Source organism: Lagenorhynchus albirostris, chromosome 21 (genome assembly GCF_949774975.1).
Source record: "Lagenorhynchus albirostris chromosome 21, mLagAlb1.1, whole genome shotgun sequence".
Lineage (NCBI taxonomy): Eukaryota > Metazoa > Chordata > Mammalia > Artiodactyla > Delphinidae > Lagenorhynchus > Lagenorhynchus albirostris.
Genome location: NC_083115.1, coordinates 34,574,278 through 34,588,900, shown reverse-complemented (window position 1 = coordinate 34,588,900; position 14,623 = coordinate 34,574,278). Strand labels below are relative to the sequence as shown.

Here is a 14,623-nt window from a genome sequence, read left to right as displayed (position 1 = left end):
CTGGAAAGCAAAAATAGTCAATGTGCCCTCTTCTCATGCAGCTAAGCGTAGCCAAGGATAACAGTTGTGAAAAAAAGAGATGCAAGAAGACGTCTCTGGGGAGTGAAAGGAAATAGTCCAATGGAGAGAAACCTTCTCCCTTTTGCTTTGGTTCTATGTCAACAGGAATATGAAAATGCAGCAAACATCTGGGGATCCGTAGGGCAAAGGTCACATGCTACAGATGACTGAGCCAAGAAAGATAGAAGGTATCTGGGGCCCTGAGGGCATCTTTGAACCCTGGACGGTCTGCCTCTGGACTTCTTGTTTTGTAAGAAAATAATTCTGTTAGGTGTTTAAACCACTGTTTTGGGAACTTTCTGCTGCTCACGGGTCAAGTCATTGCTACTTTATTCAGTCTCCCAAATCAACTTCTAGAGTTCTTATTGCTTTATTTTTTACATTTGTCTTTAATCCATCTTAATTTATTTTTGAATATGCTGAAAGATACGGCTCCAGTTTTATACTCTTCCAGACGGGTAGCCAGCCATGCCAGCAACATGTACCGAATCCCAATGAATAGAAAAACCATTTTGTGTTTTATGCTAAACTTCCCTGTACGCTAGGATCTAGTTCCGAAATGTTAGCCAACTCCACTGATCAACTTGTCTTTATTTACGCCAATATCTTATAGACGTGATTACATGGCTTTATACTATTTTAAACAATATATGGTAAGGCCCTTTTATCCTCACTTTTGAATATATTTTTGACATTCATTCTTCCACATTAATTTTCAGATCACTTTCTCCAATTAAACATAAGCCTTGACTCCTATGCATTTATTTTCATAGAACTGGTACTTTTGTATCTGTCTTCCCATCCGAAAACATTGACTGTCTTTCCATTTATTCAGATCTGTTGTCTGTCTCACACTACTATTTACAGATCTCTTCATATTAGGTCCTATACCACTCTTGTTAACATTTATCCCAGAGAACTTTATAGTGTTTGTTGCCATTGTGGTAGGATATTTTTTTTCTGACCGCCAAGTTTAGCCAATTATTGTTTAATAAGTACTTAATGGTATACAACGTGCATCAGGTATTATTCTAAGCAGTTTATATATATCAACTCATTTCATTCTCAGCAAACTGTAGACTGAAGTTGAAGCACAATGTACACGGAAGGAAACTGAAGCACAGAGAAACTAAGTGATTGTTCGAGCGAGTTCCTCGGCCAAAATGAGGTGACTTGCCACTTGGTTAATGAATGGCAGGTGTGGGTCTCAAACACATATCTTCATCCAGAAAATATACTCTCAGCTATTATGCTAAATATACTACCAGCGATGTCCATAGATTCATCTTGCATTTACCCAAGTACCAATTTGCTTCAAACTTGAAAAAAATCTTTCTAGCGGTTTTTATTTCACATGGTTTTTTGTATGTACAAAATCAATCACATATTTAGCAAAAGTGCTAATTTTAACGTTTTCCAAAATATATATCGTTTCATTTTCTTCTCTTACTACAATTGCTAAAATGTCTAAACAATTTTGCATAGTAATCGTGAGGGTAGGTGAGCCTTTTCTGTGTTACTGATTTTAACTGAAATGGTCCTAGAATCTTACCCTTGAGAATGCTTTTTTTTTGTTTTTGCTGTACGCGGGCCTCTCACTGTTTTGGCCTCTCCCGTTGCAGAGCACAGGCTCCGGACACGCAGGCTCAGCGGCCATGGCTCACGGGCCCAGCCGCTCCGCGGCATGTGGGATCCTCCCGGACCGGGGCACGAACCCGTGTCCCCTGCATCGGCAGGCAGACTCTCAACCACTGCGCCACCAGGGAAGCCCTAATTTTTTTGATTGATCATCTTACACGACTAACATATTTGTTCTTTTCCTTCTTGTTTACTTAGTGAGTTTTATTTTAATCAGGAATGGGTTTAAAATTTTATCCCAAACCTTTTCATCATCTAGTGATAAGATCATGCTTTTCTACACTGATTTATTAATCTAATTACGTTAATAGATTTCCCAACATTGAAAAATCCTTGCATCATCACCCAGGATTAGTAACCACTTGGTTATTAATCTGGTCCAGACTGTTACCCTTTTTATACATTGCTAGATTCTTATATACAAATGGTTATTTAGAATTTTTATTACATACATATTGAGAAGAAATTTTGGTCTAGATAGTTTCTTTTTTGTACCATGTTAATCAAGTTTTGTTGTTAAGGTTATGTCAACCTCACAATATGAATTTTAGTGCTTTCCATCTTTTTCTTTTCTTTTTTATTTTTTTGGTGTTGAATAGCTTTTTGAACTATGGACTTAGCTGTACTTTGAAGGTTATGTAAGATTTACCTAGGAACCTATCTGGTACTTTTTAATGGTGTCCCTTTTAATCACCTTGCTAATCTCTTTTGAGGTAACTGATTCTGATGACTTTTCTCCATGTTTTGAAATAATTTGGGGTTGATCATATTTTACTAAGAAAAAATAAATTTCCCTGGATTAAAAAAAATGTGTTGTTTGGAGCAGTTCCTTTTCGTCGTTATGACGTCTTCAGTATCTCTCCTTATTTTCGCTCTCATTATTGTTTAAGCGGGACCATCGGGGCTTTCTGGTTTCTTAGACTTCTTAAAGAATCAACTTTTTGTTTGCTTTTAATTTAAGTTTATCATGATGATCTACTTCTTCCTATTTTCCTGTGGTTCCTTTTTCCTGATATTTCACTTATTTCTTAATATATACAGTATGTTCGTTTTTGTTGGTCTTTTTAGATCTGTTTCTGAAGGAGGTGAACCACATATCCCTCAATAAATGTGTTTTAACAACATTCTTTCCCTAAAAGCTTTTGCTTTGTAAATTTAGCTACTATACTGCGTAATGTATGCACTTTAAGAGTATTCATCCCGTTGTCTCTTACCATTTACTTAGTGGTCCTCTTTACCCTGTTTAGTGTTTTTAATTGTAAATTCCACCTTTCCTAATATTAATACTGCCAATCCTACTTTCTTTTTGTTTGTATTCACCTGATATCTCTTGATATCCATCTCTTTATTCTCAACCACTTTTTAACCATTTTAAGTCTGTTTCTTATAAATACCAATAACGTTTATAAATCAGCTGGTTAGTTTCCGTTTGTGTCAAAATTCAGTTCATTCCTATTTCATGTAATGTGTCATACGGGAGAGTTCACGTCTTCCATCTTGTTTTATGGTTATTCATGATTTTACCTGTTTCCTCTTTTCCCTTGGAGCTGTTTTTGCTAAATTGATCAGATTGCTATTCATGCCTCCCCCCCCCCCCCCCCCCCCCCCGCTAATTAGGTAGGTCTATTGTGCTTTCTTCATTTCACTAATGATTACCTTCCCTTCCCTGACATTCATATTCAAATACATATTTTTCATTACCACATGAATGCAAGATAGCAATTATTCCCCTCCGCCGAAGCTCTGCGCCATGACTGTTTCTCCCCTCTTTCTTCAGATGAGATTTTGGGAACACTTTTGATTTCCCTACCAGCTTCTCCCAACTATTGGATTTTGCTGAGACGGAAGGAGTTTTATTTCTAGTCTTTTCTTAGGGTTTCCCTTGTAGTGGTTCTTGCACATTTCCACTCGCTCTATCGTCCTTTGGGATTTGACCGCACATATACTGCACGGTGGGCGGTTCACCACATTTTCCTTTCCTTTCACAGGTAGTGACTCCGATTCAGTTGGTATCACTTCTTGAATACTTCAGATGGTGCACATTGGTGATACAGTCTCTGAATCTCTGCATGTCCCTAAATATCTTGCGTTTACTCTGAGAGATGGATGATATCTTCTCTGCATATAGAACCCCTGGGCTGTAGTCTTTTCCTTGTGGTAGAAGTTATTCTGTTGTCTTCTAGTTTTCACTGTTGATGATGAGAGAGTCATTAGTTTTATATTTGTTTCTTTTGTAAGTCACAAGAAGAGTAACTTGTTTTTCTTTCTCTAGAATCTTGTAAAATATCTTTATCCACAAAGTTAAAGAATTTCTCGAGGATGTGCTAAGGGGTGTGTGTGTGTTTTCTTAATTTTACCTGGAACTTCGTCTTCTGAGTCATTTCTTCTACTTGGTCTTCAAAACCAGTCATTTGGATTTCAACAATGACCACCCTTCCTTCTTCAACATATCTATTCTGTTTTTCTGGTTTGTAAATCATGGCTTTCCCCACCTTAGCGTTCGGCCGTTACTGCTGGTTTTGCTGCTGCCGTGCTTTTTTTTTGTACTTAGATGTCTGAGAGTGCTCTCATTATAATCTTTCATTTGGGTTTGGGCTTTCCTTTTCTTCCCATCGCTCATTTGCATTCGGAGCTTCCTGATCTGTCTGTTTTGCATCCTACCTCACTTCCTACGTGCTGGGCGCCATTAAGCTTGTTGCTGCTTTCCTGGGGGCTGCCTTGGAAGCAGTGACAAGTCGTCTTAGTCGCTGGGGACAAGCCTTTCTACTCCCTGGGTTCCGGGGTGGCACTCTCACAGTACTGGCGTGGAGAAAAGGCGTCCACTTAGGCTCCCTCAGCTCCTGAGGGGCAAGGAAGACAGCTGCCCCTGCAGCACGACGTCCACTCCCGTGAGTAGAGTGGGAGGGGCCGGGGAGCCTCTCTCCGGCACCGTGAAGCCACAGCGTCCTCTCTGATCCTCACGCTAGGGCTTCACCCCACTTCGAGCTTTCATCTGGCCCAAGAAGAAAGGCACGTGCATCGTGCCTAGACCGCATTTGCACCCACATCACCGCTCAGCTCAGGAGGGGTAAAGAGCCATTTGCGAGATGGGTGAATGAGGCATCACTCGAACAACCCTTATACCACAGTCCTGGATACATGTGTACAGAAAAACTCAGACCGTGCCTCTAATGCCCTTCTGTTTCTCAAAAGAGGGTCACATTTGGTCAGGGGAAGGTCTAGCATCCGGAATCTTGTATAAAAGATGGACCGGGACTCAGGACACAGCCCACCACGCAGGTGCAGCAGGTGCAGCAGGAGGCTTCAGGGCTTGTGGCGTCTCCTTTCCCACCAACTCTACTGGAACCGGCCTCGGGCCAGCAATACCATGAGGCGAGAAGTCGTGTCTGTGGGAGCTGGGGGTTGCTGAGCACCCCTGATGGCGACAAGCAGGAAGACAAGGCAAATCCCAGAGGAAACAGGAGAGTTGCTGGGACCAGAAGCAAGCGGTCAGGGAGCCCCACTCAGAAATCAGTGACCTTCCTCCTTCCCTTCCCTACTTTGTAAATTTATTATGTATTTTGATTTCAGGTGCGTACAAACACAGACATAAGGCTGTCTGCTTTTCAAATTTAAAAACAGGTAACCTTCCTCCCCTGACATTCTATAAATGAAGAATAAATGGTAGGCTTTTCATTTTAAAATTCTGAAATTCACAACCACGACACTGATGACTGACTAACGGGTAAACGCTTTGGGTTAAGACTGTCTCAGAGGTGTTTTTCCTTTTTTTCCAGGGTTAGGGTTCTGTGGAAAAAAAGTGTTCCCACTTCCAGATATCACCTCATTTCAAACTTCACCTTCACGGCCAATGTTCCTCACTGGAGTTGATGAGCTTCCGCATTTGGTCAAGGACATCACAGGCAATGTACATAGTGCGGAGAAGGAAAGATCTTTTATTTTATCACTTCTCTAAAAACTGTGGGATGATCTTACGCAGCTGTTTCATAAGAAATGTGTCTCAGATCTGACAGGATAAATTCCCTTCAAAGATGAATCAAAGAAAATAGTATCCAAGAATGCCAAAGAAGCCACTATTAGCCTAACCCCATCACACCTACAGAGAGCTCCACAGCTGCTGAAAGGACTATTCCCACCACCCAGTAAGCCACACGGAGAGATTTAAAAGGAGAGAAAGAGATCTGTGTGAGAACCGGTCAAACGACACATTACTGTGGAAAGGAAACCCTCCTTAGCTTTACAGTGTCTGAATATAACACGTAATTAACAATAGCCACTTGCCAGTCAGTAAAGCCATAGAAAATGATTAAAATTAAGTTTGATAATAGCCATAAAATTGGTCGATAAAAATAAAAATATTACATTTCTTTTTTTTATAGTTGACTAAAATCATTGTGTTTCTAGATTTGAATTCTCCATGTAATTGCATTAACAGGCGTCTCTACTACCCCTTCCTGCAGCTGAAGCTGCATTTTCCTGTGTCATTCAAAGAAGAAGTGGATTTGGACTGGCAAGGCGCTTTGAAACTCCATGGACAAGCTCAATTAGCATGATTCTTCGGAAGAGTTTCAACGGTCTTTGGCTACCATTAATATTTTTAATCTTTCATTTTTATTATGTGTATGATGTCAGGAGCTGTGGCAGGAAGCACATTTTGTCAATTAAATAATTAATACCACAGCATAATAGTCAGGGAGGAAAAACTGACATTTGTCAGGTTCAAAGAAAATGAAAGGCTGGGAGGATTCTTCATCATGCGTGCTTGGGAAACACATCATCCGATAGCAGACTTTCCCTTGTTCCTTTCTCACCTCATCTGCCGCTCCTGCTACAAATATTCCCCACATCAAAGCAGACGAAAGAAAAAGCATTTGCAATGCCTCCCTCTTCCCCACATGCTCATCCACCCAATCACAAAATCACGTCCATTTTATTTCCCAAATATTGTGTCCAGTCTCCTCATTTCTCTCGATCGGTACCATCAAAATTGGCTAAGACTGACTCCAGGAAACCAGAGGGCAAGGTTGACACTGAACTGCCCGTTTTCTGCCTTGGCAACCGCACAGAGGTTAGAAGCCTGAGCACCTGGGGGCAGACAGGCCTGGGTTCAAGTCCCAGCACGGCGCTCACTGGGATCTCAGGCCTCCAAGCCTTGACCGTCTCAACCTGTGAAAGGACGATGCCCCTGGGCCCTACGTCCCGAGGTGCTGTGAGAGTTCAGTGATGGCGCACGTGACTCCGAGCACACTGACTGGAACGAGGTGAGGAATCAGCACACCTCAGCTGTCCACAGCGGTGCCTTCCATTTACGTCCTTAATACGACCTGACTTATGAACACGTCAACTGAATGGCAGCACCTCCGCACGCTGCACTTTTGCTTTTCCTTTCACCTCCGCTCTGAAACCTCTTCTCACCCCTGCACTCGGCCGCTCCTGACACGAGGCCCCTGTCGGCTGCCTTGTCTCTGTCCCTTCCCTCTGCCCCGTTCACTCTCTAGTCCTTGGCTGGCAAGGAGCTAGGTGACAGGGATGTTTGGTCCCCTAAGACTCTGGTTCCGGGCTTTCCACAGATGGTCTCGCCGTGTCATCAGCAACAGTGTGCACTGGACGAACGCTGCCTGGGAGGTGAAGACTTCAGCTCGCTATTTTTAACCCGTTAAGCGTCCTCTCTGCCTAAACTAAACGCTTGCTGGGGGCAGAGACGTGCTTCCCCGGCGCATCACGCCACACGTGCTGCTTTGTTCCCTCTCACAGGATCCCACAGTGCAGCTTCTTCTTTGCCAACAGGTCACTAAAAGTTATTTTTGTTACAAAAGGTAAGACTTCACACCGGGTTCAGACTGCCTGCATTTCTACAGTACCTGCTGTTTTTGAAACCGGTGTACTCTGATAATCTCTGTTCACTGTGTAGAGATTATGCAAGAAGAAATGGGGTTTAGAACGATCACACATGGGACAGTGAACTCAAGTCCCTTAATTTAGCAAGAGTACCTATCTCAAATATCTGCTCCGTGTTTCCCTTAAAACCTGGATTTGAAATGCTCAGCAAGTTTCCCTCTTCCGTGCCATTCGATACCTGTAATTAGTAGGGCCTTCGCGGGGGCACACCTTTCTGGTGCATCAGATGAGTCTTCTTGACGTAAACTGGCTTAGGTGAGGGAACACTATGTCAACCTACTGAGGGTGGCTCTTTCCACAACGTACAGAAGAAAAGAACCATGGAAAAGTTCAAACTTTGGAATGATTTATAGCATTGTTACTTTTTCTTAAGTTTGTTCCTGTTCAGTATTAAACTGTTAGTCACACTGTCTGTAAGGTGACTGGAAAAGAATGAATATATTCTTTATTGCTGAAGCTTAATTTATTTTTCCTTGTTTCTTGATAAAATTAGCTACGGGATGCTAAGTTCTAGGTAAATGAACTGTGCAGTGCAGATGTAAGAGGATTTTATTTGTATTAGTGGTAACGTTGCCCACATCTCAAGGCTGTGTTGGAAGGAACAAAATGTCCCTCTGTATGCCTAATTTTAAAGAAGCCACTGTCTTTAAAGCACGGAAGTCAGTAGGGTTAGGACTGTGAACTCGAGTTACAGAAGTCGCTATTGCACTGGTAGAACACGCAGGCAGAAAACAGAGCGTAAAAGTGTCCAACAAACACATGGGAATGACCAAACCATAATGGATTACGTTATGGGAAACTAGGATGTTTTAAGGCCTAAACTTAACGTCCCAAGATGCCTTCGAGAGAGAAAATGGAACCCTTGTGACGCAGGCTCTTCTATAAACAGACACAAACGGCTGGGCCAGATGGATCACGAGATGATCCAGAGAAGAATTCTTACTTTCTCATGAGGGAAGATGAGTCTCCTCATGCCAGTTCTAACTACAAAAACAGTGTCTGTGTGCACCTCCCTGAGCCTGGCAGGGAGCCCTGGAGACCTGGGTTTCAAGTTTAGGCACCAACACTTGGACCACACGCAGAACCGCAACCTCACATACGAAATGTGGGGTGTGGGATGATTCTTTACATGGTCCATACCTGCATCTGGGTCCATGTGTCCATAGGTGGCTTTCTGCTTTTACTGTGGGATACTCGGGGATCGTCTAATACCTCAAAGTCTAAATCAGAGGATAGGACATCAATCTAAGAAATAATCATATCACCTCGAAGGGAAAAAAGTGACCCCTGCAGGTTAGCAGGAGCTGCGCGTGCTTCGTGTTACTAGAGCAACGACCTACCTTGTCTGGTGAACTCATCTGCTTCTCTGTGAACCAAATCCTTTACTCTGTTTCCATAAAGCAGCCGCGAGGAATCGTGATCAAAAGCTTTCAGGGTTTCACTGGAACTGTAAGACTTCTGCGTGGGAACCCTGCACTCCGCGCTGTCTGCTGAGGAATTGGTATAGCGCCGTTCCTTCTCCCGTCTGTTCTTGGTCAGGGAGCAGTAAGGCCTACGTTCCTTCACATCCATACTTCATTCCTTCCGGGCGCACATCAGTCCCGGCGAAGTATGCTCAGGGTTCCATTCTCACTGGCCTGTCTGTGAAGATAAAAGGTTTGCATGATGTCAGCGTCACATTTGCCTACAAACTGGCTGTCTCCTCAATCTGGAGAATGGTGGAAAGTAAGGGTATTATTGCTTATTGAGAAAACCTGCTTTCCACAAGAAATGAAAATTCGTGAAATCAGTGTAAAATGTCCTGTATTATCAGGAAGTGAGGCACACGTTCTGGTAATGAGAGCTATGGGTGCTTGTTTAAGCTACTAGATCTGATTTTTCACATTAATACAAAAAAAAAGTAAGGTCAACCACAAATTGTGATACAGAAGCTAGCTAAAAGTTGGTCTTGACGCTTTCTAAATTTTCCGCAATGGAAAAGTTTTCTCTTGCTGCATTTTCTCCATTCATAAAAAATTACCTTTCTTTTTCTTACAAAAACGTATACTACTTTTATTTCTTTTATTTCTTTACTAAAGATTAGGAGCAAATTGGGAGCTTCACGGAAGTGAAACTTTGTCAAGTGCGTTGAACATTTGATTATTTTTCACGAAGACGTTTCCTTCAGAAGGCACAATTATCATGTGTTAATGACCTAAAAGTCTCGACAGGTGGAAAAAAGCGGATCCTTCGCTTCTACTCCTCTCCTTCAAAAGCACTGTGCTTTCTAGAAAATGAATTTAATCAGCACTATCTTGATTTTTAAGGCAATGCAAGTAGCTAAATTGATGGGATAGTTTCCTGCAAGGGCCGGTAGCGAGAATGAGTTAGAAGGAGCAGGGCGAATTGTGTTTCTCTGCCTCGCAACTCTCTTTTTCCTGAATTTGCTAAAAGGACAGGGGTCAGGGTGGGTAGAAAAGGCTCTGCTGCTGAAGATGCAGGGCCCAGAAGAGGGAGGGCCGTATCCACATTCTACACCGTGGTCCAGGGCTCATCCACATTCTACGTGGTCCTCCTTTCAATTCTTTCTCCTTTTGTCTTTCCTTTCAGTCTGAAGGTCCCTTAAGGCCTTGTCTTCAGCATTCAGTGTCTTCCCCGCCCCACTCCTTTCCTAAACTCACTTTTTATTTGAGTGATTCCATAATCAACTTGAAACAAATGATTCCTGGTGGGCCCAGGTCTTCTCCTGGGTTCCACGTCCTTAGGGCTGGGACTTGTATTTAGCTATTTTCTCCTGAGAGTCCTTCTCCGGAAGAGTCTCTCACCCCTCTCTTCATCCTTAGCCATCACGAAACACATCACACTGCTCTCTCTAATGTGCTTCCAACTCGGAGTCTCTTCGCTGACTCTGATTCGCCCACGTCAACTCAGGTTACATCTACACTGTCAACAAGTCTTGATTCTATTCTATCTGAGCAAAATTATGACTCCTAATACCTTTCACTTTCTAACTTCTGCCTGCCTTCCAGCGATAAGGAGAGTGGGGAAACTCTGAGCTGGACTGACCCCAGAATACCAGAAACTATGCTTGGAAAAGTTGGGTGCTCCTCCAGCCGCCTCTTCAACCAAACTGAATCCTACCCGTCCCATATTGAGGGTATCCCCCATGGGGCTCCATGTGTCTCTGCTACTGAACTGAGCTGCACTGTTAAAGCAGCTGCTAATATCTTAGCTTGGTTGTTGACACGTATCTTGACTTCCCTACCTTTTTCTACTTTTTGATGAATCCTATTTTATAAACGAACATTTTTCACTGACCCCCTCTGATTCATTACTCCATTTTTCTCTTTACAAGTTCTCCCAATAGCTTTTAATAGAAATTGGATTCCCTTAACGTAGCTTTCCTTTCTGTTTAAGACAATAAATAATTTCAAGGTGCGGTGACAGGGGCTATATTTGTACAACGGGATTAAAACAACAACACACGGATTTACTCTTGTTATTCCAACAAACAAGTCACTTTAGATAAATATTTATTGAATGACTAATATGCTGAGAACACACCACTGAATCAAACACTGTCCCTGCCCTCAGGGAGCATATGCTTAGTGAGGGAAACAGGTACATTCCTTCTACTGGAGTGAATAAATATGCCCAAGTTAAAGGAAAATCTTGTTTCCAACATAGCCTTGATCTCGTTGGAGGAAAGGTTTATATAGACTCTCATAACTAAATGATCCTCAAAAAGCTTTCCATTGACCAGAAAAATATTGTCATTCAAGCATTTTTAGTGATAGAGTTTGGGGATTTGAAATCATTATAAAGGTTCCATTTCTTGCCCTAAGTTGACATCTTTCAAAAAATAAGTGTTGCTATATATACAAATATGTAGGCATTTTTATACTTTAAAAATGGACTGACTGGGACTTCCCTGGTGGTGCAGTGGTTAAGACTCCGTGCTCCTAATGCAGGGGGCCCGGGTTTGATCCCTGGTCAGGGAACTAGATCCCACACGCCACAGTGAAGATCCCGTGTGCCTCAACTAAGACCTGGAGCTGCCAAATAAATATCTTTTAAAAAATGAACTAATGCCAGGAAAAATTGTTTTATTTTTTCCTCTCTGCTGCAGTTTTGTTTCAATTAGTTAGGCCAGGCATTGGTAAACCCTAGTCCCCTGACCCAATCTGACCCATGACCTGCTTTAGTAAATACAGTTTTACTGGAACGAGGCACATGTATTTGTTTACGTATTCTCCTTGGCTGTGTTCACGTTGCAAAGACAGAGTTGAGCGGTCGCTACAGAGACTGTAGTGAATTGAACTGTGGCTCCCAGAAAGATATGTTGAAGTCTTAACCCCTGGTATCTGTGAAGGTGACCTTATCTGGAAATATGGTCTTTGTAGTTGTAATCGAGTTAGGATGAGGTCATAGTAAGTTAGGGTGGGCTTCAAATCCAATGACTGGTCTCTTTATGAGATAGAAGACGGGGATTTGGATACAGAGACGTACAGACAAACAAGAAAATGGGCCATGTGACGTTGAAGGCAGAGATGGAGGAATGCAGCTATGAGACAAGGGTGCCCAGTGTAGCCAGCAGCCACCAGAAGCCGGCAGAGACGCGGGGAATAGATGCCTCCCTAGGACCTCAGAGGGAGCATGGCCCTGCCAGCACCTCACTGCCATACTTCTTGCCTCCAGAACTGAAAGGATAAATTTCTGTTGATTCAAGCCATCAAATTTGTGATTTTTTTTACTGCAGCCCTAGGAAACTAATACAGAGATCTGATGGCCCCACAAAGTCTAAACGATTTGCTGTCTGGCCCTTTACAGAAAAAAAAAAAATTGCCCATGTCTAAGTCAGACCACACATATTTCCATTCTGTCTTTTTCTTTGTCCCTTTGGACCTTTGAATGTAAAAAGTATTTTCTTTACTATATAGTCCATGATACAGTTTTTCAGTCTTGCAAACCAGGTAAGTCAATAAGTTCTTTAAAGTAATAATATGCACATACGTCATCAGTAGCAAAGATGCATCCTTGCAATAATGTTACCAATGTTTAAAAATCAATTCCAGTTAAATGTTAATAAATTAGGAATCAAAAGATAATTTTATGTATTCTTGAGCTTTATACAACATCTCTAGCACAAAATATCTGACTTTTCTTATTTGTGGAGCAATTCTAAGGTGCCACGAAAAATCAAGATAGAGTATTCAAATACATACACCGTCAAAGAAAGAGACATTTTGGGCTTAGAGCTTCCAAACAATAAAAAATCTTTTGCATCTGTATTTCCGGTTTTGCACATGGTTCAAAGTCTTCAAGGATTTAATTTACACTGTAATGTTTGCAACTACTGATATGCTTCTGATGGAAGTCAGTGAGTTCAATGTGACTTCAAAAGGCAGTTTTCTTAGATTAATGTCCCATGGAAATGACGGTGTTTATTAGAATATTCCAACCTTTTGTCTATATCTATAATTTCTTCTGTTTACATTTACTATTAATCTTGTGATTTACATAGTTTTAAGAATCACATCCATAAAGGATATCGGGAAAATTTGTTGTGTGAGGCCAGTGTGATGATTTTTTATTTGATATTAAAATTATGATATTAATTAACATACTGGGAGTTTGGGGTTAGTAGATGCAAACCATTACATTTAGAATGGGTAAACAACAAGCTCTTACTGTAGAGCACAGGGAACTATATCCAACCTCCTGGGATAAACCATAATGGAAAAGAATATAAAAAAAGAATGTATATATGTGGATAACTGAGTCACTTTGCTGTACAGCAGAAATTAGCACAATATTGTAAATCAACTGTACTTCAATAAAAAAAGTGTAAAAAAATTTCTTTTTAATTTAAAAAAAAAAAGGCAGTTTTCTGCATTATCTCCTGCACTCAAAGCTGAAGACGAGAAGGTTAAAAAAATACAGCTGCTTGGGCTTCCCTGGTGGCGCAGTGCTTGAGAGTCCGCCTGCCGATGCAGGGGACGCGGGTTCGTGCCCCGGTCCGGGAGGATCCCACGTGCCGCGGAGCGGCTGGGCCCGTGAGCCGTGGCCGCTGAGCCTGCGCGTCCGGAGCCTGTGCTCCGCAACGGGAGAGACCACAGCAGTGAGAGGCCTGCGTACCGTGGTGTTAAATTGTTGAAGCACTTTGATGGTGACTGCATAGTCCTACCAGAGGAAGAGGGTCGCTGGCAGCACATTTAGCATAAAGCAGTTAACGAACAGGACCCTCGCTGCGTCAGGGGGCGGGGCCTTTGAAAAGGAAAGGAAACTAGTAGAGAGAAAGGGGACCGAAAACTTTCAGTTGAACTGCCTACAGCAAGTATATGACAATATCAAACTGATGTGGTTAATTTTCATTAGCTCCTTGAAAAACCGCTCAGTTACTGCCCACAGCACCGCTCTGGAAAACACAGCTGGTCTTAGAGCAAATGCCATTATTTGCCTATTTGTTTTTTCTCAATATCTTGCAAAGTGTTTGATTGTTTGAATGATTGCACAGGCAGTCCTGACTTAGGGACACTAGGGATCGTATCCTCTATTTCAGATACTGTATATTATTTCAACATGCTTTGAAACTTGGCCACAGAACTTCACGACATTATCACATTGTTTCATAACCTGTTCTTAACTCCAAAGAAACAGTTTAAAATTGTACCTTTAGGAAGTAATCTGATTTTTATTGGACTTTGTATATTTTTAAAACCCTTGATGCCAATGATTACAATCTCTCAGGCCCATGACAAACATCCCTAAAATCATCTGTACTTCTAAAATTCTGTGAGCTTATGTGTCAATCTAGCAACGGAAATAAAAATAGCCAAACCCAAAGGATTAAGTAAGCTTTTCATCAAATTCACTCATGTTTCCGTTGTTATTTATTTTCTGTAAGGATTACAAATTCCTGAATGTTACCTTGAATATCTTCTGCATAGACTGTCTCCTCACTTTATAATGGTTTGGAAAAGCTCACCCAAAAGAGTGAGCAGATTTCAGAGAAACACTAATTTACCTCAGCATAGTTTAGATTAAA

The 14,623-nt window shown here is 41.8% G+C and overlaps 1 protein-coding gene across 1 annotated transcript in view; it reads right to left on the bottom strand.

Moving 5' to 3' along the window:
- The window catches only part of TENM3 (teneurin transmembrane protein 3), a 694,478-nt gene that overhangs the window by 425,580 nt on the left and 254,275 nt on the right, over nt 1-14,623 (bottom strand). Inside the window, exon 2 of the mRNA XM_060136352.1 lies at nt 8,937-9,237. Within this exon, the coding sequence (XP_059992335.1) occupies nt 8,937-9,168 (232 nt within the window). The 5' untranslated portion in view covers nt 9,169-9,237. The remainder of the gene's footprint in view (nt 1-8,936; nt 9,238-14,623) is intronic.